The following is a 25,410-nucleotide window of genomic DNA, read 5'->3' as shown; positions in this document are numbered from 1 at the left end:
ATTTTTAGCCACATCAAAATCATCAGAGCTAAATGATCCAGTTCCACCTTGTTTCATGCGATACTCATGGTCTGCCTGAATCCTGGCAAGTTCAACTTGCGCCTCAGCCTCCTTAGCACGAGACTCCGCCTCCTTAGCCTGAGCCTCCTGCAGGGCTAGCTGTAACTTAGCTAATTCAATCTGCGTTTGCTCATTTGGAGGAGTTACATTAAACAAGCTTTCATTAATCATGTCAACAATTTGATCTTTAGAATGATGAGAGCAAACAGCAATTCCCAATTGTTGAGCAACAAGCTTAAGTTCATTCTTTGTTCTGTTTTCTACATCCAGCATTGTTTGCACATTTGACAAAAAATCTTTGGCTTCATCAAGTGTAGTAATAGTAGACATCATGAATAAATCACAGTCACAAAATATCAAGCAATATCCTTATGATAATATCCTGAATATCCTGATAAGAGGTCGCCAAATTTATGTTACGGAACAGAGAAAGATAATGTACACTTTAAGTGAGAATACTAAAAATCACTACTGTCCCGTAAAGTTCCAGGTTCAAAACAAAAGAGTTAGGTAAAATTACAAGTTAAAGTTTAATGCTCAAACTAACAACAAAACATTCAGGACTCATAAGGATAATGTAATGGCAAAAAACAGGTTAAATATATGGTTAACTGCAATAGCCTCTATTAACACGAAATTAGCAAGAGTAAATTTACCTAAGTCAGCCCTGTTAAAATGAGATACCAGATAATACTCAGTGAATGCCAGATATATTATTACAGATACAAAATATTATTAATGATGGCTGACAACAAGAACCTCACATAAATTACAAAAACCCTACCAGGCCCAAGAACTAACCTTATGCTACACAGTACAAGAAAAAATGCAACAACGATTATACTCAAATTACACACAGCTGCTAGATGGTTGGAGACTTCCTGAGCACTCACAATAATAATAACTGTACAGGGGAGGACAGAGATGTGAACAAAATGAGGAGTAGATCTAAGTGGCAATGATGCAGAGACTGAGCTCATTATATAGGGGCCAGCAGAGCTTGATAGAACTTATAAGAAGGACGCGCAAGTGAAGCCATAGGGGACAAAGAGCTGACAATCCTGCTCTGAACAACAGAAAGGACGACTTACTCTACTATAACGGTAGAAGGGGGGGACTGAGGCAGAACACGCTCGTGATCAAACATGCAGCATACTGTGCGTTAAAATTACACAAAGGATGATGAAATCATAGGCTGTGTAACAATATATACTGTATATATGGAATTTACAGTATTGCGCAGTGTTAAGAAATTAGAATTCAGAGTGCAAAGGATTAAATGCTGAGTCCAAACTAGCGTGTTGCAACTGGCGTGGCGCAAGTAAGAACAGAATGTGCAGTGTTAAACAGTTATAATTCACAGTGCAAAGGATTAAGTGCAACACAACTCTGGATTACTGTACATGCTTCAAGAGCATTTTCACCACTGCCAGAGCCTTAGAGGAGGCGGGTTAATCTTTGTAATGGCCATGGACATATTGTAAATACCCTGTACACTGCTAAATATTTTCCATACTCACTTCTAATTCCTTAGTGGTAGGTGGTGGCAACCTACATCCACTCACTTGTAGTGCTGTCTACTTCCATAGCCTTTATCATTCTTTTTCTGTGCCTTCCCTCCCCCCCCTCTCTTCCAATTTCTCCCATCTTTCCTGTCACTTCTTATTGCTTTTCTTTCCTTTACAGGTGGCTTTACATTGAGTGACAAGCCAAATGGTTTCCTGTAAGCCAAGAAACCATTTACAACGCTGGGTGGTAACCATATAACCAAACCATATGTGCTCCCTATGTGTCAACAAGTGAGTTGGTGGAGGGTTAGTGCCCCTCTCCATAAAACAAATAACTCAAAAGTCAAGTGGCCACCCCTTACGGGATTATGGCATCTGGCAATTGATAGATAGATAGATAGACTTCTAATTCCTCATTCTCAGGTTCCTTTTCATTTATTTCATGCTTTCTGTCCTTTATTTGTGTGAATAAGGTCTTAAATAGGTGCTATGCATGTCTGGTAAGGAGTTATTTAGGTGGTTTTCTGAGTTAGGTTGGGTTAGGGTCCATAAGTACCTGTCCAGGAGGCATTTTCCCATTTCCCAGACAAACCCAATTTCCGGACATGCCTTTGGCTCTGTTACATCGGTTATTGGAATGATTACTGTAAATAGATACAGTCAATCCTTGAGTAACGCACAGTTGAGTAACGAGTTTTTGTTCTAACTCTGTCAGCATAATATATGACAGATCATAATCAGCATGGGTAGAAACTCGAGCTTACATGGGAAGTCGGTGACACAATTTGAAAGTTGCGCACGGTGACGTCACCCGCCAGACTCGTCATGATTGGCCGGCTTACATCCTGGTACCTGTCTTGGACACACTCAGTCCTTTCCTGCTTCTCACCGAGTTCTACCCATGCTGTGCAGCAAGATTTTTTGTGTAAATGAGTGTCGAATGAGGACATTGACTCATAGTCATGCCACATGATCTACCCCAGCCACCTAGAAAGCAGCACATCTTCACATATGCCCAGAGGTATGAGATAATAAAGGAGTTAAAGCAGGGAAAAAGATAGGTAGAAATGGCGAAAAAGTATTGCGTGAATGAAAGCACCATTGAAGGATTTGACTAAGATACTGCAGAAGGAAGAGCAGGAGCAGCAACATCTCAACAATGACGACAACGACATTGGGGATGGGGGGTGGGGGGAAAGTTCTGCAGAGTTACACATCAACAACACACAGGTACCCAGTCTTCCTTTTGTTTTTATTAATGCTGTTTTAATACCATTCATGTTCTTAATTACAATAGTTATCTCTCAGTGTTTTACCTGATGGTGGGTATAAGTAGGGCTTAGTTTATATAGGGTATGGTGGTAAGAAGGGGTAGAAGTGAGAGTTTTGAAAAGCTGCCAGAACACATCGTACTACTTTACATGCAAACATATTGCTGAGTGACATGGGTGTGTGTGGCATCGTCCTTGTCCAGTCCTTACTGGCCACCTTTACTAGATGATTGACCGTATATGAATTGGGATATGAAAGAGATAAAAACATGGGTAATGGAGAAAGGGATAGTTTTAGTACTGAATGGTGAAGATGGAGTGTCTCAGATCTGATTCATGCAAATGATGCAATGCTGCTTGAAAGTAGCAGACAGGAGCTTGGTAGGCTGGTGCTGAGTTTTGGAGATGTCTGTGAGCATTGTATCATGAAACTGGGTGTAGACAGGAGTAGGATGGTGGTTGTTGAGAGAGTAGCTGCAGGGCCAGATTAAGCTTAATAGGGGCCTGAGGCTCAGATCGGCTTGGGGTCCCCCACCCCTAAATCTTTATGTACAGTAAGTAACAAAAACAAAAAATAAAAAAAATTGCTTGTTACTATTGTTTAGTCAAAAAACAAAGGCCAGAACTTTTGGCAACTTAAACACTTTTCTTTATTTCTAGAAAATTCTTCAATGATATCAAAATTCAGCCAACTCTAAATGTATATGTAAATAACAAGAAAAAAAATGCTTGTTACTATAAACAAAGTCCACAACTTTTGGTAACTTAAACATTTTTCTTTCTTTCTAGAAAATTCTTCAACGATATCATCAAAATTCAACCAACCCTAATTGTATATGTAAATAACAAGAACAAAATAAATAAATTGCTTGTTACTATTGTTTATTCAAAAATCAAAGTCTATAACTATTGGTAACTTAAACACTTTTCTAGCTTTCTTTCTAGAAAATTCTTCAATGATATCAAAATTTGATGGCATATATTTATATCCTTAGAATCTGGGGGCCCCTTGGAGTCTGGGGGCCTGAGGCCAGTGCCTCCAGTGCCTCATGGTTAATATGGCCCTGAATAACTGATTCCCAGTGTGGCATTATGTTGAGTGGGGAGAGACCTGAATTGCTGAGAGAGTTTGAGTTCCTGGGTACAGTGGTAGAGAGGAGAGGTGGATGTGCAAGGTATGGGGAGAGTACAGTGGCACAGGGAAGGAGGGTGGGAAATGCTGTGAAGGCCTTGATAGGAAGAGGAGGTCTGAGTGTGGTGGCTGTGAGAGGCATATATGAAGGAGCTGTGTATGGGGCTCTTTAAGAAGTGGGGGATGGCTATGGAAAGTGTTGTAGTAGGTCAGAAGGGGGACTTTGGTCTTGAGATTGGGATGGAATTACAGAATGTCCTCATTCTACAATGAGGGTGCATTTGGGAAAATCCATTGCATAACAATTTATTGTATATTGTCAGTTATAACATGCATTCAGTGGGGATATGTTTTTGACCAAGGGTCACCCATCCACAAAGTTTAAAAACAAGTTCCAACTCCCTAAACTGGTAGTTATTTCAGTTCATTTGCTGCTTACCATCAAAAGTAAGTCTAAAAACAAGTTTCCAACTCAATGAGACTGGTAGGTATTTCACTTCACTGTACTTAACATCCAGCTTGTGCTCCAACACCACATTCTTAGTCCATCACTGACATGAACAAACCCAATAGTAATGAGTGCAAAGGCCATCTTGGAACAACCAAATGACTCTAGACTTGCAAGTGTGTGATCGTATAAATGCAATTGTATGTGGACCAGTGAAGCTTCGTACACGACGATAATGATCGTATAAATGAAAATTCTTTTGTACGTCAAAAGTGTCATAAATTTGTCATCATAGAAGTAATTCATCACATACTGGTTCATCATATTGAGTCTGTTATACTTATTTTCCCAAAGTTCTTTTATTTGCATTACTGGTAGACTGTTTATTATAATGTGACAGATGTTAGGGATGGAGTTTTCCCATTGCAGACAGTGAGAGTGTACAATATTTCTTTTACATGGACTTGCACTTATTATTCATTTTCATTTCATGATACAGTATCTGGAAAACCCACTGTAGTACAGACCTGATACTGAAGGTTCCCCAGGTTCAACTGTCACCGCTTTCTCTCATGGTGCTCAGTTCATGGGTTTGAGAATGAATGAATGGGGAAAAAAAAAAAATGATAATCAAATGTTTTCGTTTCCACTCTCGTTTTTGAAGGCTCCAACATGCTTGCATGCATTGGTGTTGGTCACCTAATGGTGGCTCTCCATGCTGCTTGATCTCTGGCAGCTTCCCTATTTAGTCAGTTAACCCTGAGGTCACACTTGTGACCTCGTTCCTGGTCATTTTTGGTCTACCTCTCACTACCCTACCCTCAACATTAACACTTCTCACTTTCTGCACCCAGTTATCATTCCCCATCCTCTCCACATGCCCAAACCATCTTAACATATATCTCCTCATCACAACACCAGTACAATCTAGTCTCATCCTACCTCTCAACTCTTCCATCGTAAGCCTAGCCCCCCCAGGCCTTGCACTCAAGGACTCACTGCACATTTGCCTAATCATTGTCATTTCTGTATGTTTGAGTCTGCGAATATCCTCTTCCTTTACTGCCCAGGTCTCACTACCATACACCATTACACTCCTAACACATGCCACATACAAAGATCCCTTAGCACGGAGGGAGAGTCCTCTCAATATCAGAACCAGTGGCTCCCTGAACTTATTCCAACCACTCCTCACTCTAGCCACAGAGCAAGCTCCTGCCCCACCTCCAGCGCATAACATGTCTCCCATATAACAAAACTCTTGCACACACTCAAGAGACTCACCAGCAAGTTCAATCCTTTCACACCTGGCAGTATCCACATGCTCTCCCTGACAAACCACACACACATGAAATCAGCATTATCTTGCACTCTACCTTAATACCACTACATCTTTTATGGACCCACTTATCACAAACACTGCACAAGATGGAATTACTTCCCATGCCCTAATGACAAATCGCACATGGCCAGCCTTCCTTTGCTTTGATAGTACCGCCCCCAGCCCTAGATACCATCACTTTTGTTTTATCTGCATTTACTCATAAGCCCTTGTGCCCCATACCATCTCTCCACTTCCTAAATCTTTCCTCCGCCTGCCTTTCATTCTCTGCAACCTTGTCACCTTGACCTGTCCTATTGCTCTGGTGCGGCCTGTGGATCCTCCAGTGAAGTGTTGTCTGTGGCACTTTGGAGCTGCGGGTTGGGGGGCCCTCGGGCAGTACTTCTTTGATTTTCCCTGGAGTGATTGTTGCTTCCATGACCGGGAGCCATCTGGGTGTGCCTTGTGCATTACAGAGGTTATTCTCTCAGTCATGGAAGCATGCATTCCTTTCTCATATCCTTTGTCTGGCACAGAAGAGCCTTGGTTTGGTCTCGCTTGTTCTAGTGCTGTCTGCAACAGGGAAAGGGCCTATAGAGGGTGCTGGAGCCAACCTACCCCTGAATCACATCATCTTTACGTTTCTGCCCGGAATCGTGCTAAGTCTGTTCTTCTTTCTGCTAAGAATGGTTTCATCCATACTGAATGCTCTTAACTCTAACTTAAATTCTTCCTATTCCTCCTGGCACCTTGCCAGGGGTCTTTCTAGCAGCTTTGCCTCGTCATTCTTCCCTCCTCTTTTCTACTCTGATGGTTCTGTAGCTATTTCTTCTACTGATAAAGCAGATCTCTTCATCTAGACTTTCTCCTCCAATTCCACCTTAGACGATTCCGGTGCAGTTTGTCCATCACTTCTACCCTCTGACTTCCTCATGGCTGACATTAAAATTTCTTCAGCTGATGTATTTTCTGCCGTCACAGACCTCAATACTAACTAGGCATATGGGCCTGATGGAGTCCCTCCTGTTGTTCTTTCACCTTTGTCTATCATCTTGACCTTTCCTTCTTGCTGGAAGTTTGCTCTTATTCAGCCAGTCCCAAAGAAGGGTGACCATTCCCAACCCACTAACTATCGTCCAATTGCTTTAACATCCTGTATCTCAAAAGTTTTGAGTCAATTCTTAATAGAAAAATTTTAAAGCATCTTTCCCATTACAACTTTCTTTCTGATCGTCAGTACGGTTTCCGTCAGGGATGCTCCACTGGCGATCTTCTCACCTACCTTTCAGACTCCTGGTCATCCTCCTTTCGGGACTTTGGCAAAAGCTTTGCCATTGCACTTGACATCTCAAAGGCTTTTGATCAAGTCTGGCATAAATCTTTAATTTCCAAACTGCCCTCTTACCGTTTCTATCCTTCTATCCGTGCCTTCATCTATAGCTTCCTTTCTGGTCATTCTATAGCCGCTGTTGTAGACGGCCATCATTCTTCTCCAAGATCTTTCAACAGTGGTGTTCCTCAGGGCTCTGTCCTATCACCAACTCTCTTCCTTTTATTCATCAATGACCTTCTAAGCTGTACATCTAACCCTATCCACTCGTACGCTGATGACTCCACCCTTCACCTTTCCATTCGGTTCCTGCAATGTCCATCTCAGCAGTTACTTCAGCAAACGAGGGATGAGGGTGTGACACACCTGGTGTCTGACTTGGCTTGTATCTCTGACTGGGGTAAAAATAATGTTGTTGTTTTTAATGCATCAAAGACTCAATTCTTACACCTATCAACCTGACAAAATCTTCCACAGGTGTACCCACTAATGTTTAATAATATTCAGCTTAATCCTGCATCATCCTTGACCATCCTTGGGGTTTCATTCACTCGGGACTTATCTTGGAAAGATCATATTACATCTTTTGTAAAATCTGCTTCCAAGAGATTAGGTGTGCTCAGCTGACTCCATTCCTTCTTTACCTCTGCACAATTGTTGACTCTATACATGGGTTTTATCTGCCCCTGTGTGGAGTACAACTCGCATGTGTAGGGAGGTTCCCCACATACAGCTCTTCTCGATAGGGTGGACTCAAAGACTTTTCGTCTCATTAACTCTCCTCCTCTTACTGGCTTCCTTCAACCTCTGTCTCTTCGCTGCACTGCTGCCTCTTTATCTCTTTTCTATCACTACTTCAATGGTCACTGCTCCTCTGAACTGTCTGCTTGCATTCCTCCACCTCTACGATGGGCGCATAGCACCCGTCTAGCAGCAAACTCTCATCCCTTTTCTGTCCAACTCTCTCAAGAGTTAACCGTTACTCCCAGTACCCCCAGTCCTTCATTTATGCAACAGGTCAGCACTGGATCTGTCTCCCTCTGTCTGTATTTCCTGCTTCCTATGATCTCCAGTCTTTCAAACGCAGTGTGTCCAGGCATCTCGAAATGATCGGATCTTGAATTTGGCTCTCTCTCATATTTTGTTTTTCTCTTGGAAGGAACAGTTATTGCGGGCTCGTGGCCTTTGGTTCCTTCTTCTTAGCATAAAAAAAAAAATAAAAAAAAGAATAAATAAAAATAAACAACAAGGGGCTCAAGACTGACCCCCGATGCACACCAACATTCATGGAAAACTCATCACTCATATCTCCATTCACCCTTACCTGGGTGTAAGCACCCTCATACATGGCCACAACGACCCTAACCAGCCACTCTTCAATCCCAGGCTTTCTCATTGCCCACCTTATCACCTCTCTAGAGACAATGTCAAAGGCCTTCTCCAAATCAACAGAAACAAAGTACAGTTCCCTTTTCTTTCCTATATATTTCTCCTGAAGCTATTGAACAGTGAATATCACGTCAGTGGTCCCTTTGCCTAGCATAAACCCAAACTGCATCTCATCAATATTCACTCTTTCTCTAATCATACCTTCTAGAACTCTCCATTACTTTCATTATCTCTTTTAAAAGCTTTATGCCTCTATAATTTCCTCTTCCCAGGGCATCACCCTTTCCCTTGTACACATTCACAATTACACTCTTCAGCCAGTCATCTGGGACAACACACTTGTATATAATCATATATACAAGGTCAGTGACTAACCTTGCTCCTCTATCTCCTGAGGCTTTCAACATTTCAGCAGTCATCCCACAGACACCTGTTGCCTTCCCCACCTGCATCCTGCCTATTGCCCTGCTCACAGTAGCAGTGTCAATCAAAGGCCAAGGGCCAAACACTGGATTTGCTGGCTCCAAACCTTCCCTGTCCTGGTCAAACTCCTCATTTAACAACTGGCTGTAATACGGTCTCCATGCGTCTTTAATATCCCCACTGTTCATGGCAACCCTTCCTTCATCATTCTTCACACACTGCTCGCCTATGATAACCCTATTCTTCCTCTTCATCAGATTTGCTGCCTTAAAAATCATATTCTTCTCTTCCACACGATTTAGGTTGTCAAATGAAAGTCTCTGTGACTCAGACTTTGCCCTGTATGCCTCTTTTCTAGCCCTACGCTTGGCAGCCAAGTATTCCTCTTTGTTACCACCCTTCTTTCATTCCCAGGAAAGCCTTCTTTTCTCTTTAACTGCAGCTTCTACATCCACACCTCACCACCAAGTCACTTTTTTGTGTCTTGGTGGACCTCTTGTCCATCCACATACTGAATCAGTAATTCTCAAGAGGTTACTCTTGAGGGCTCTGTACTGCTCACTGACACTTCCATCCACACCTCCCTATTGAGCCACTACTCTCCTCATCTCGCTGTAGAAGGCATCCCTTACTGCTTGGTTTTTCAGCTTCCATATTTTCCTGCTACGTGCATAGGTCCTCTTGTGTTCAGAAGTAAAAAGGAGAGATTGCCAGGTTAGACATTTCTATCTCTCTATCTATCTATTGCCAGATGCCATAATCTCATAAGGGGTGGCGATTTGACTTTGAGTTATTTGTTTTACGGGGAGGGGCACTAATCCTCCACCAACCCACTTGTTGACATGTAGCAAGCACGTATGGTTTGGTTATGTGGTTACCACCCAGAGTTGTAAATGGTTTCTTGGCTTACTGGAAACCATTTGGCTTGTCACTCAATGTACAGCCACCTGTAAAAGAAAGAAAAGCAATAAGAAGTGACAGCAAAGATGGGAGAAACAGGAAGAGAGGAGGGCAGGCACGGAAAAAGAATGATAAAGGCTAAGGAAAAAGCAGGCAGCACTACATGAAGTGAGTGGATGATGGTTGCTACCACCTACCACCATATACTGTATATATATATATATATATATATATTTATATATATATAGATATATTTATATATATATATATATATATACACACACACACACACACACACACACACACACACACACACACACACACACACACACACACCTTGGTCCCAATTAATGCGCCTGTATGGTGAATGTGCGAGCGCGCACTATTTGATATCACACTAATTGAAACGCATAACTTATGGAGAAAAATTTCATTTGTTGGATGAGTGACTCTAACTTTAGGGGTTAAACTTTTAAACACTGATAATTACCCTAGTACTAAATGACAGTATACGTACATACATGCAAACGTGTACACATACCCTCAGTGAGGTGGTCTGAACCAGTTTGCACCACCTCCCTGCCCTCTCTCTCTCTCTCGTAAATAATACAAGGTAATACGCACCCAAATCGCACTAGTGTGGCTGAAAGTGTTATATTATACTGTGATTTACTGTGATAAAATACAGGTGACTTAGTGATATTTTTGCAATATTCAAAGAAACTGTGTGCTAAGCGCATTGACAAGCAATCATTTTTGCGGTTGCAAACCGTGTATGAAATGACTCATGACATTATATCAATAAGCCTTATAAAAGTAAGTGGTACTAAAAAAGTAATTCATGGTTTGATAAAGTTTGTAATGATTTTCCTCACATCGTTACTGTTTCGCTAAAGTCTAATGTAAACACTGGAATATTGTAACAAAATCATAGGAGACTGGCTAAAAGTGTTTGATTTTAATTATTATTGGTGGATGGGTGACTCTGACATTAGTGGTTAAAGTTTTAAACACTGACAATTACCCTAGTATTAAATAATACTATACGTACATACATGCACATGTGTACACATACCCTCGATGAGCTGGTCTAAACCAGTTTGTTCCCCCCCCCCCCGGTCTCGTAAATAGGACGAAATATGCACCCAAATCGCATGCAAATCATACTAGAGGGGCTGAAAGTGTTATTTTATATTACACTGTGAATTACTGTGATAAAATACAAGTGCCTTAGTGATATTTTTGCAATAATCAGAGAAGTCATGATGCTAAGCACATTAGTTAGCGATCATTTTTGCAGCTGCAAACTGTGCAACAGTGCTATGAAATGACTCATGACATTATATCAATAAGTTTTATAAAAGTAAAAACTTACCCCCTGGGGGTAGGAGGGTTTTTCAAGAATACTCCCCCAGTATCCCTGCTTGTCGTAAAAGGCGACTAAAAGGGTTGGCGGAGGGTTAGTGCCCCTCCCCGGAAAACAACTAACTAAAAAAACAAACAAGAAGCCTCGGACAAGGACTGACCAAACGTTGACGACCCAGGACCGGACAAAGGTCTTGGTAATGAGTACATGGAATGTAAGAGGAGCTAATGACGAGGTGAAAGAGAGAGAGATTGTCCAGGTGCTTGAGGGTGCGAAAGTGGATGTATGTGGAATAACTGAAACAAAATGGAGAGGAGAAAGTGTGAGAGAATGGGAGTATGGATGGGGTATATGTGCAGGAGTAGATGAGAATGAGAGGGCAAAGGAAGGAGTGTGTATAGTTGTGAGTAAAAGATGGAAGAAGAGCATAAGACAGTATGGATCAGTTGGGTCAAGGATTGTGTGGGTAAAGCTGAAAGTTGGAATACAAATGTGGGCGATTGTGTGTGTGTATGCGCCAACGCAAGATCGTGCTAGAAGAGTGAGAGAAGAGTTCTGGACAAATGTGGAGGTGTGCATGGAAAAGTTTGGAAGGAATGAGAGAGTGTTTTTGATTGGTGATATGAATGGTAAAGTTGGTAATGTGAAGGTGGATGGAATAGTTGGTGAGTGGGGTGTGCCTGCTGAGATAGATGAGAATGGGAGTGCGTTAGTGGACATTTGTGCTGGGAGGGGGTTGGTGATAGCCAATACCCTCTTCAGGCATAAAATGATCCACAGGTATACATGGCGAGTGATGAGAAGGGTGGGTGGTGAACTGCATGAAAGGAAGGCAATGATTGATTATGTGTGTGTGGATGAAAGGATGCGAAGATGTGTAAAGGATGCAAGAGTGTATAGAGGTTGGGGGAGTGGACTTTCTGACCACTACTTGGTGGTGGCCAGAATTAGGATGAAAGTAAGATGGAGGAATAGGAGAAGGGAAAGACGAGAGGAAGGAGTAGTTGCAAGGAGAGTGGAAAGGTTACAAGAGGATGAGAAAAAGGCAGAGTATAAGAGAGAAGTGGAGGAACGATTGGGCAAATATGAATTGGAGCAGATGGGAGACGTGGAAGGTGTGTGTAAGATATTTACAGAAGAAATATGTGCAGCGTGTGATGTGGTGTGTGGAAGGAAGAGAAGACGGAGGGGGGTGCAAGGAACAGCGTGGTGGACTGAAGAGGTGAAACAGGCTGTGGCACAAAAGAAGAAAGCATACAATGAATGGATGAGAAATAGGGGCGTGGAAGAAGTTGAGAGGCGGAAGAGAGAGTTATATGTGGAAAGGAAGAGAGAGGTGAAAAGGTTAGTAAGAGAGAGTAAGAAGAGAGTGGATGAGGAATTTGGAAGGAATTTGAGTGTAAAGTGGAGGGACTGTAAGAAAATGTTCTGGAGAGAAGTGAAAAGAGTAAGACAGGGTGGAAGTGAAGTTAGCAGGGGAGTGAAAGATAAGAATGGTAGATTACTAGTGGAGAAGGGAGAAAAATTGAGCAGATGGAGAGAACACTTTAAGGAATTGTTGAACGAAGAGGATGGAAGTAATGCGAGTATAAGTGGCTGGGGAATGGCTGGGAGAAGGAGGGAGGTGAGAAGACAAGAAGAAATCAGTAGGATAGAAGTTGTGGAAGCAATGAAGAAAGTTAAATCGGGGAAAGCCCCAGGAATTGATGGAGTGTGTGGTGAAATGCTGAAGCATGGGGGAGAGATAGTAGTAGAATGGATGTGGAAGATGTGGAGATTGGCCTGGGAGGAAGGTAGAGTCCCGGAGGATTGGAAGTCAGGTATAATTATCCCCTTGTACAAAGGAAAAGGGGAAAAAGAAGTGTGTGGTAATCATAGGGGCATTTGTCTTCTTAGTATAATAGGAAAAGTGTATGGTAGGATACTTATAGACAGAGTTAGAGAAAGAACAGAGAAATTAGTTGGAGAAGAACAGGGAGGCTTTAGGAAGGGAAGAGGTTGTGTAGATCAGATATTCATTCTTAGGTCTTTAGTGGAAAAGTTTCTAGAGAAGGGAAAGAAGTTGTATGTGGCTTTCATGGATTTGGAGAAAGCATATGACAGGGTGGATAGACAAGGATTGTGGAAAGTGTTAAGAATATATGGAGTAGATGGGAAGCTGTTGAATGCTGTGAAGAGTATGTACGATGGTGCGAAGGCTGCTGTGCGCGTGGATGGTGAACTAAGTGAATTTTTCTCTTTGAAAGTTGGTTTGAAACAGGGATGTGTCATGTCTCCATGGTTGTTCAATCTGTACATGGATGGGGTAGTAAATGAGGTACAAGGTAGGGTAATGGATGTTGGAGTGGCCCTGGTGAGAGAGGATAGTGTTTGGAAACTCCCTGTACTGTTGTTTGCAGATGATACTGTGTTGTTGAGTGAAGACGAAGGGGAGCTGCAAGGCTTGGTGGATGAGTTTGAGAGAGTGTGTAAGGAACGGAACCTAAAGGTGAATGTAGGGAAGAGTAAAGTGATGGTCTTTGAGAGAGGTGAAGTTAGTGAATGTACAGCGAGGTTGGATGGTGAGGAATTGGAAAATGTGAGTACGTTTAAGTATTTGGGTAGTGTGATGAGTAAGGATGGAGGTTTGGAGGGTGAAGTGCTTGAAAGGGTACAGCAGGGAAGAAAGGTTGCTGGTTCCTTGAAAGCAGTGATAAGAAACAGGGAAGTGAGCATGGAAGTGAAAAAGTTACTACATGACAGTATTGTGATACCAACTCTAACGTACGGAAGTGAAGCTTGGACATTGTTGGAAGGACACAAGTCAAGAGTGAGAGCAGTGGAAATGAGTTATTTGAGAGGAGCCTGTGGAGTCACGTGGAGAGACAGGCTGACGAATGAGGATATAAAGGAGCATTGTGGTGTGGATGTGGATGTGATAGGAAGCGTTATGAGGAACACACTGAGGTGGTTTGGCCATGTGGAGAGGATGGAGGGTGAAAGACTGACGAAGAGAGTGTATGTGAGTGAGGTGGAGGGGGGAAGAGGGAGGGGGAGGCCGAGGATGAGATGGAGGGATGGGGTGGAGAGGTATATGAGAGAGGGGGGTGTGAGTTGGGAGCAGGGCAGTGAAATGGCGGGGGACAGGGCGACTTGGAGGCGATTTGTTTGTGGCCACCCCAAACGGGATTGAGGCGTCTGGCAATAGATAGATAGATAGATAGAATTGGTAATTTAAAAAAAAAAGTCACTCATGAAAGTTTAGTTTGTAATTTTCCTCTTATCACTACTGTTTCGCTAAAGTCTAGCATAAACACTGGAATATTGCAATAAAACCATATGAAACTGGCTAGAAGTATTTTTCTATTTATTATTATTATTATTACAGTAATCCATCTAGTATCTGATGTAACAGAGCCAAAGGCATGTCCGGAAAGTGGTCCTGTCCTGAAAGTGGGCCCCTGGCTCCTGGACTGGTACTTAACCCCTTAAACGCGGCCGTGTACAGTCGCGTCCCCCCAAGTGGCGGGGTTGTATCGCGGTCTGAGTACCTGTAGGAAAATATTCGCCAAAAATCAGAGATTAACCCTAGAACATTTTACTTGGTATGGCAGATAGTACTTACATTCAGCTTTCTCCAGAGACAGGTGTTGAGCCTTTGTGGACTACCCAAGGACTTGTGGAGACTTGCAAAGTTGGGTAACCAAATCTTCACTTTCACACCTCCAGCAACCCGGTTTCCCCTCTACCACAGCCTCATTCTGTCACAGTAAACTTTATACTACAACGTAAAGGTAGTTAGGAATCCGTATTTGTACAATAAACACTGAAAATAAGGCTAAATCAACAGAGCGTACGGCCGACATGCAGTGTGGCGGCGGTCTTCCCGTCACTCAACAAACATTTCCATTTTCACAGCTAAAAACATGTATACTACATTATTTTCAATCATATTACTTCCCAAAAGATCACCACGGCACGCTTTTTATTCTGCCTTATGCCCGTCACTTTATTCTCGTTCCTGTCGGCCGCTTGCACTGACTCGGAAGAGCTATAACTCGCCATAATATCACTTTGAAAGCCTGCGGTAAACTGACGCTAAACAGGGGCAAACCGTGAGAAAAAAAGCTAGTGTTACAACTGGGGAAACAAGCATTTCCTATTAACATAAACTGCTTGTGAGAGGAGAGCGTAGATTTACAGTTCTGAGCACTCAGAGCGCTGCCATGTATCACAGCCAGGCTGGCAGGGGCCGTGGTGGGGGGGGGACGGGGGAAAAACGCGATACTTGGCAACAACGGAGGTCAGTGGTACAAAGGTCAAGTGTGCTAAAAGTAGCTAAAGGGTGGTGGTACTGATAGACAATACCAGCTGGAGCCTGCCTGCCCGCGGTTATTCAAAATTTACTAGAATTGCAAACGCGACGCTCCGCCGTTACATCCTTTTTGCCGAGCGTCGCAAACGCGACGATCCGCGTTTAAAGGGTTAAGGACCCTAACCCAGCCTAACTTTGAAAGCCACCTAAATAACTCCCTACTGGACATGCATAGCACCTATTTAAACCTATTTAAGACCCTATTCACACCAATAATGGACATAGAGCATGAAATAAATGAAATGGAACCAAAGAATGAGGAATTAGAAGTGACTGTACCTCAGCCAGGGTACTTACAGCACGTTTGTGGCTGCCTTTTGTAAGGTTTTGGCAGTGGTGAAAATGCTCTTGAAGCATGTACAGTAATCCAGTGTTGTGCTGCACTTAGCTCTTTGCACTGTGAGTTATAATTTGTTTAACACTGCAAATTGTTCTTAACTGCACCACTCCAGTTTCAACCGCCAATTTGTACCCCACAGTTAATCCTTTGCACTCTAAATTCTAATTTCTTAACACTGCATAACGCTGTAAATTCCTGTGTGGTCTAGTGGCGAGGTATTGCAGTTTATTCACTGTTTATTCACAAAAAATGAGCTCATGTGGCTTCCACTACGATAAGCCTCTACTCGCGATCGAAGATAGGCAGTATATAACTGTTGGAGTGTTGGTGACGGGGAAACAGAGTTGCCAGATCGCAACAGCCACATTACCAAACTCTTCAATTTTCATTACCAAATTTAACTTTTCATTACCAAATTCGTAATGCTAGCATTTATTCTTCACTAATTATATATACAAGTGGAAATACATGTAATCACTCTTCTTATAATTAACAGCATGTTGATTATTTTCACGCTATGTTGGCTAGCAGATTAATCAGAGAGAGCAAACAATCCACCATCTCCATCCAGTGTATCCTCATAACTGTGAAAAATCCATTTGGTAATGCATTATTCTGATTCATTACCAAATGAATTTTTCATTACCAAATTAGCCCACATTAGTAATGAAAAATACCAAATGGCAACCCTGACAGGGGAGGGAGGAGGAAGGAAGGGGTGAAGGGTCCGTGGTGTAACAGCTTTTCGGTACCACGCGGCAATTACAAATTACGGGTGGGAAAAAATTAGGATTTTGGGGGTATTTTTTTTTTGGGGGGGGGGGCCATTTTTGGGTTCCGAAGGTCCAGGCTCACAATGTCCGGTAAGTGGGGTGTCCAGAAAGTGGTCGTCTGAAAAGTACGGGGATTACTGTATTATTATTATTATTATTATGATTATTATTATTAATGTAATTATTGTGATGAGGTAATGTGGCACTAACCCTAGTTTGTATGGAAAAAATCTTGTGGTTTAGTGGAAATTTCCACCTCATCAGACGATCAAAATACACCTTGTATTCTCTCAAATCGTTCTCCGAGCCATGAGGATATTCGCACTCTGACTGACTTTTTAAAAATATTTGCCAAAAATCAGTTATTAGTCCTAGAATATTGAAATTATATATGCCTGTGGCACATACCTCCAGCTTTCCCCTGGGATGTTTGTTGAACCTTCATCATCTACCGTAGGACTTGTAGAGACTTCTGAAGTTGGGTAACAAAATCTCCACTTTACACTTCCCGATACCCCGTAATATGGTTACCACTGCCTGATATTATAACTACAAACACTATTCTATGAATTTCAAGTAGTTTGGAATCCATATGCCAAAAAAAAAAAAAAAAAAAAAAAAAAAAAAAAAACACTGTGAAAGCAATGTAAATTACGGGCGGATACGAGCTTTCCTCCTGTGCTGGGTCCCCGATGGTATTCTGAGGCAGAGCTGTCATTTATTATTTATAAACACACTCACACTTCATATTCTTAGTACTTTATTACACTTAATTATATTTACAATATTTATCTATAAGTTTCTTTCAATACGTGTAGTGGGTGGTATGCGGGATGATGAGATAGTGATTTTGGGAGGGGATTTAGATGGTCATGTAGGTGAAGCAGCACAAGGTTATGAAGGAGTGCATGGGGGATGTGCGTATGGTCTAAGGAATGCAGAAGGGGAAAGGATACTCGAGTTTGGGGAGGCAACGGATATGATTGTGTGCAACACATATTTTAGGAAAAGAGACAGTAGGTTAATTACGTATGAGTCTGGGGGAAATAGCAGTCAGATAGATTATTTTCTGGTTAGGAGGGCCGATAGGAGGTTAGTGAGGGATGTTAAAGTTATAGGAAGTGAGGAGTGTGTGCAGCAGCACAAACTGTTGATTTGTGATATGGTGCTTAAAGAACAAGTGATGAAAAAGAGGACTTATGTACCTAGGAGGAAAATATGGAAGCTGAAAAACCAAGTAGTAAGGGATGCCTTCTATAGCGAGTTGAGGAGAGTGGTGGCTGAACAGGGAGCTGTAGACAGAGGCGTTAATGAACAGTACAGAGCCCTCAAGAACAATTTCTTGAGAGTTACTGATGTAACATGCGGCTGGACAAGAGGACCACCAAGACATAAAGTAACTTGGTGGTGGGATGAGGGTGTAGAAGCTGCAATTAAGGAGAAAAGAAGGCTTTTCCGGGAATGGAAGAAGGGTGGTAGCAAAGAGGAATATTTGGCTGCCAAGCATAGGGCTAGAAGAGAGGTATACAGGGCAAAGTCTGAGTCACAGAGACAATTACTTGATAACCTAAATCATGGGGAAAGGAAAAATATATTTAGGGTGGCAGGTCAGGTGAAGAGGGATAATTGGGATATCGTAGGTAAGCAGTGTGTGAAGAATGATGAAGGAAGGGTAGTGGTGAACAGTGAGGATATTAAAGATGCATGGAGAGAGCATTATAACCGGTTGTTGAATGAGGAGTTTGACTGGGACAGGGAAGGTTTGGAGCTAGCAGATCCAGTGTCTGGCCCTTGGCCTTTGATTGATACTGCTACTGTGAGTGAGGCAATAGGCAGGATGAGGGTTGGGAAGGCAGCAGGTGTGTCTGGGTTGACTGCCGAAATGTTGAAGGCCTCAGGCGATATAGGGGTGAGTTTAGTCACTGACCTGATAAATAGGATTATTTATGAGTGTGTTGTCCCAGATGATTGGCTGAAGAGTGTAATTGTAAATGTGTATAAAGGGAAGGGTGATGCCCTGGAAAGAGGAAATTATAGAGGTATAAAGCTTTTAGATCAGATAATGAAGGTAATGGAGAGAGTTTTAGAAGGTATGATTAGAGGAAGAGTGAATATTGATGAGATGCAGTTCAGTTTCATGCCAGGTAGGGGGACCACTGATGCCATATTCATTGTTCGACAGCTTCAGGAAAAATATATTGGTAGGAGAAGGGATCTTTATTTTGTTTTTGTTGATTTGGAAAAGGCCTTTGACAGAGTCCCTAGAGAGGTGGTGAAGTGGGCAATGAGAAAGCTTGGCTTGGAGGAGTGGCTGGTTAGGGTGGTTATGGCCATGTATGTGGGTACTCACACCCAGGTGAGAGTGAATGGAGATTTGAGTGATGAGTTTTCCGTGAATGTTGGTGTGCATCAGGGGTCAGTCTTGAGTCCAATGTTGTTTATCATGGTACTTGAAGCCCTTTCACGTGACTTTAGAAACGGACTCCCGTGGGAGTTGTTGTATGCTGATGATTTGGTGTTGATTGCAGAGAATGAAAGGGAGGTGGAGGAAATGTTTAGGAAGTGGAGAGATGGTATGGGGCAAAAGGGTTTAAGGGTAAATGCAGATAAAACAAAAGTGATGATATCTAGGGTTGGTGGTGGTACTGTCAAAGACGAGGGAGAGTGGCCATGTGCAGTTTGCCACAAGGGCGTGGGAAGTAATTCCATCTTGTGCGGTGTGTGTGATAAATGGGTGCATAAGAGATGTAGTGGTATCAGAGGTAGACTGCGAGATAATGCTGATTTTATGTGTATGGCGTGCCTGGGTGAGCAGGTGGAGATTGTCAGACGTGAAAGGATTGAACTTGCAGGTGAATCTCTTGAGTGTGTGGAAGAGTTTTGTTATTTGGGAGACATGTTGTGTGCTGGAGGTGGGGCTGGAGCTAGCTCTGTGGCTAGGGTGAGAAGTGGTTGGAAGAAGTTCAGGGAGCTCTTGCCTCTCCTGACATTGAGAGGGCTCTCCCTACGTGCTAAGGGGTCTTTGTATGCAGCATGTGTTAGGAGTGTAATGCTGTATGGCAGTGAGACCTGGGCAGTGAGGGAGGAAGATATTCGCCGGCTCAGACGTACAGAAATGACAATGATTAGGTGGATGTGCAGTGCGTCCCTGCGTCCAAGGCCTAGAGGGGCTGGGTTTACAATGGAAGAGTTGAGAGGTAGGATGGGACTGGAGTGTATTGGTGTTGTGATGAGGAGAGGTAGATTGAGGTGGTTTGGACATGTGGAGAGGATGGGGGATGATAATTGGGTGAGGAAGGTGAGAAATGTTAATATTGGGGGTGGGGTTATGAGGGATAGACCAAGAAAGACATGGGACGAGGTCATTAAGTGTGACCTTAGGGTTAAGGGACTGAACAGGGAGGCTGCAATGGATCGTGCAGCATGGAGAGCCGCCATTAGGTGACCAAGGCCGACACATGCAAGCATGTTGAAGCCTTTAAAAACGAAACGAAACGAAACGAGTAGTTGTTTATTTTCACTCCAGGCATTCCCTTTCTCGTTTTGTATACTAGCATAGAGAGCAAAGCTGTCACTTTCACTTTCATTACTGCCAGTATTCATACATGCTAGAGCGAAACTTTCACTTTCCCTTTCATTACTCCTAGTATATATACTCTTATTCTTATATTACTACTTATTTACATTTCTATTTTCATTCTCAATTTTATTTACATTATTTACATTTCTATTTTATTTACACTGTGTTATGCACTGTTACATGCAGTAACTTATAAAACTATTTTCCACTGTTCAGTTATATTTACATTCATTGCTTTCACTTGCTGTTTACATATTATTTACATTTCCACTTGCACTGTTTTAGAGGCACCAGATAGATCATAGTCACTGTCCATCATTATCATTGATAAATTAGCCAGTTCACGTTCCACAGCAGAGTCACGTAGCCCTTTACCCCTTTCCACACGAGGTTTAGTAGGGGTAGAGGTCACAGGGCCCTTTGCACGGGGCTAAAAAGTGGTGGAATTGGACAGGCGTGAATCCGATGTAGTTTCGCCTTGAAAGACGACAGTAAACTGAATGATGGTGCCTTGGGGCAGTGAAGGGTTGCCAATGTCAGCGTGGTGACAGCTGCTAATATATACACTATGAAATGATTGGCAGGAAATCTAGACAATACATAATAAATTAGGTAGTTCCAGATGAATATAAATATCACTTAGGCTTCTCCCTTCCTTTCTTATATATATTATTGTTTTGAGAACAAGTCATACGGCATATTTCAAGGGGAAATAAACAGTGAAAATTAGCGAATGAGTGCACGTGAGGTGTACTATCTGTCTATCTATCTATTGCCAGATACCTCAATCCCGTTTGGGGTGGCCACAAACAAATCGCCTCCAAGTCGCCCTGTCCCCCGCCATTTCACTGCCCTGCTCCCAACTCACACCCCCCTCTCTCATATACCTCTCCACCCCATCCCTCCATCTTATCCTCGGCCTCCACCTCACTCACATACACTCTCTTCGTCAGTCTTTCACCCTCCATCCTCTTCACATGGCCAAACCACCTCAGTGTGTTCCTCATAACGCTTCCTATCACATCCACTTCCACACCACAATGCTCCTTTATATCCTCATTCGTCAGCCTGTCTCTCCATGTGACTCCACAGGCTCCTCTTAAATAACTCATTTCCAATGCTCTCACTCTTGACTTGTGTCCTTCCAACAACGTCCAAGCTTCACTTCCATACGTTAGAGTTGGTATCACAATACTGTCATGTAGTAACTTTTTCACTTCCATGCTTACTTCCCTGTTTCTTATCACTGCTTTCAAAGAACCAGCAACCTTTCTTCCTTGCTGTACCCTTTCAAGCACTTCCCCCTCCAAACCTCCATCCTTACTCATCACACTACCCAAGTACTTAAACGTACTCACATTTTCCAATTCCTCACCATCCAACCTCGCTGTACATTCACTGACTTCACCTCTCTCAAATACCATCACTTTACTCTTCCCTACATTCACTTTTAGATTCCGTTTCTTACACACACTCCCAAACTCATCCACCAAGCCTTGCGGCTCCCCTTCGTCTTCACTCAACAACACAGTATCATCTGCAAACAACAGTACAGGGAGTTTCCAAACACTATCCTCTCTCACCAGGGCCACTCCAACATCCATTACCCTACCTTGTACCTCATTTACTACCCCATCCATGTACAGATTGAACAACTATGGAGACATGACACATCCCTGTTTCAACCCAACTTTCAAAGAGAAAAATTCACTTAGTTCACCATCCACACGCACTGCAGCCTTCGCACCATCGTACATACTCTTTACAGCATTCAGCAACTTCCCATCTACTCCATATATTTTTAACACTTTCCACAATCCTTGTCTATCCACCCTGTCATATGCTTTCTCCAAATCCATGAAAGCCACATACAACTTCTTTCCCTTCTCTAGAAACTCTTCCACTAAAGATCTAAGAATGAATATCTGATCTACACAACCTCTTTCCTTCCTAAAGCCTCCCTGTACTTCTCCAACTAATTTCTCTGTTCTTTCTCTAACTCTGTCAATAAGTATCCTACCATACACTTTTCCTATTATACTAAGAAGACAAATGCCCCTATGATTACCACACACTTCTTTTCCCCTTTTCTTTTGTACGTGAGGTGTTGCCAGGTGATACTTAGCCCATTCCATATGTATGGCAGTATCAATTACCTTTTCTCTTTCATTTATATATTATTTTGTATAAGAATAGTGCAAAAGGCACATTTCAATGGATAAAATGAATGGAAAAATCCGTCCAGCATTCGTGTAGCGCAGCACAGCTGGTCAGGCGGGAGGAGAGGGTAATGGAGGGGAGGTAAGGAGGGGGGGAGTCAAGGACAGGAGAAAAATGGCTAAATTGTCAACAGTGAATGGGAGTACAGGTGACATTAGCAGAACTGAGTATAGCTGGACACTGGTAGTACTGATAGATGATACAAGCCACCTCTTGAAAGCCCGGGTGAATTCAAAATAACACAGAATCAAAAAAGTGACGCCCCGCGGTATGATCCCTTGCTCCCAAGTGTCACGAAAGTGACGCCCTGCGGTTAAGGGGTTAAGGATAAGTGGGCTAAAACACGAGTTGAAAAAACACAATTTTTTTTTTTTTTTTTTTTCTTATTTCTCCGCACTGAGCACATTTCAGTAGGCTGGCGTCGTGGCTGCTGCAGCCACAGACTACACACACATCCAAAGCCAGTCCAACACAACAATTACACTTACAAGCACTTCTCACCCTACATACAGTCTCTACCAGACAGCCTAAACCACTTGGTAGAGATACATTGGCTGTATCGTCCCCACTTCGGTCAGGATAGGCCAGTCCTGCAGTGGACACTCAAACGGCTGATGAGATGAGAGCTGAGATGAGATAGACATTTCACTACAGTATAATAATATTGTGCTAATTCATAAATGCTTTTCTTAACAGATAGTGGCAGAATGTAATGAAGGGGCACGGAAGATGGAAAGGATGGAAGAGATGCTAATTCTTTCACGACAGTTGGATTTCCGAGAGGTGAAGGCCATCCCACTGATTTCTGCTTCTCGTTGGCTGGTCAAGAAAGGGGAACTAATACGGCTAACTTGGCGGGAAAATGATGGCAAGCTAACATTTGGCAAGCGCATCTCCAAGTGCACACTCTACTTTTTCCTCTTCACTGATCTTCTTGTAGTAACAAAGAAGAAGAGGTAAGAGAAGAAATTGATATATGCAGCATGAATATAGGTATTTTTCTTTGATTTGTAAAGACGGTATTATGAAGCGCTTGGAAGGGTACAGAAGAGTAGAAAGATTGCTGGGTCATTGAAAGCAGTGATAAAAAGAGGGAAGTGTGCATGGATGTAAAAAAAAAATAATAATAATAAATAAATAAAATCTAGTTGCTGCATGATGATATTGTGATTTCCACTCTATGGTATGGATGTGAAGCTTCGACTCCTGTCCTTCCAGTGAAGGACGTGATACCAGAGTGAGAGTAGTGGAAATGATTACTTAAGAGGAGCATGTGAAACCACATGGAAAGACAAACAGACAAATAAGGAGGTTATGTTGCATTGTGGTGTTGAAGTAGATGTGATTGAAAGTGTTAAGAAAAGTACTTTGAGATGGTTTGGCCATGTGATGAGGATGGATACTGAGAGACTGACTAGAAGAGTGTATGGGAATGAGGTGGAGTGGGAGACCAAGGATGGGATGAAGTGGAGAGATATATATGGGAGGGAGTTTTTGAGTTGGAGGGAGGACAGCCAAATGGCAAAGGACAGAATGACATGGAGATAATTTGTTTGTGGCCAACCCTTACAGCATTAAGGAGTCGGTCAATAGACAGGTAGACAGTAATGATAACCTGTGGTTCTCTAGAAAATAGCCTCAAGGCTGCTGTATGCTTGTCTTTCTTGCCATCCCGATATTCTCTAAACAGTTTTGGTCTCAAGGTCTTCCATTCTGGGATACTGTATTCCCCCAGACCCCTTTTTAGGTGCTTGGGATGACATGTTAAACATGGTGTGACTTAAGGTGGAGTGGATGGTCTAATGATATCTACAAATACTCTGTTGTCGTTATACAATGATGGATGTACTTCTGGTGAAAATCAGCTATATGCAGACATTTTGGTCCCTCCCACAACTGTCATAAGTTGAGTTTGTATCACTAGTCATGGAAGCTATTAATTCCTAGTTGTGCAGGGGAAAGAAAGGCCATTAGCTCAAAGAGTCCTTGCTGCAAGGTCTAGGATCCTTTCTTGGATGCTGTAACAATCAAAGTGGGATAAAGTGCATAACCCCCCACCCCCCCAGTTTTTTCTCTGCTGTATGATGTGTACAAAGACTGTGGAGGAACTCAAGCTGTGGTAAGCTGCCTGGGGGGTCATATAACTGGCTGTTATCCAGCACATTTGATCATCTAGTGGTCATACCAGAATAGAGGGAATGAGCAGATTCAGTACCAGTACCTTCAACATGCAGTGCCTACAGGGTTGGGCCAATTAATCGGTAGGTAATCAGTAATTAGCCTAATCGGCCACTTTGCCGATTAATCGGTAATCAGGCTTTTGACTGATTAATTAGCTGAATAAGCTTATTTCTGTCTTGTACTAACCTACATAGATTATTAATGTTAGTATGTGAGTATGGTGATGTTACCAAAACTCAGATACTCTCTCTCCAAAGCATTTATTTCACACGTTTCTATACAAATGTCTCTTAGTTACCGTACTTTATTGATTTTATTGTTTTGTGCTCCTCCTGTTTATTTTTACCATTTCCCATATTATAGAACAGATAGAAGGATAATGAAAATAAAAGAACCAAGTTTTTCATCTTGCTATACTGTAGTTCTTCATAATCGATTCATTTTCTGTACACCACCATTTCTAGTAACAGCTACAATCACCACAAGAACAAGAAAAATGACAAATTCTAACAAATTACAATCGGGATGCACAAAACAAGATGTTGCAACAAAGCAAAACTAGACTATAGAAGAGGGGCAAGTGACTAAAATTGTTTACTCTCCATTCTGGAAACAGCAATTGGGCAGTAAACAAAGTTGAAAATAACATTAGGATGATGTCTTTAACTTTGTGCTACCAGTAATATCATGAAGATTAATCACATTTAAAATATCTTAATAATCAGCTGATCATTGACTACTGATTAACCCCATAATGCCTAATCGCATCAGCTGATGCGATGAAAGTTTTATGCTAAATAACCTAATCGCATCA

The 25,410-nt window shown here is 42.3% G+C and overlaps 1 protein-coding gene across 1 annotated transcript in view; it reads left to right on the top strand.

Moving 5' to 3' along the window:
- Exn (Ephexin) overlaps positions 1 to 25,410 on the top strand; it is a 344,579-nt gene that overhangs the window by 225,651 nt on the left and 93,518 nt on the right. Inside the window, exon 20 of the mRNA XM_080273353.1 lies at positions 23,112 to 23,371. Coding sequence (XP_080129479.1) covers positions 23,112 to 23,371 — 260 coding nt within the window. The remainder of the gene's footprint in view (positions 1 to 23,111; positions 23,372 to 25,410) is intronic.

This window comes from Coenobita brevimanus, chromosome 54 (assembly GCF_032717465.1).
Source record: "Coenobita brevimanus isolate Jiangsu-jjx chromosome 54, ASM3271746v2, whole genome shotgun sequence".
NCBI classification, from domain to species: domain Eukaryota; kingdom Metazoa; phylum Arthropoda; class Malacostraca; order Decapoda; family Coenobitidae; genus Coenobita; species Coenobita brevimanus.
This window is presented reverse-complemented; position numbering and strand designations above follow the sequence as displayed.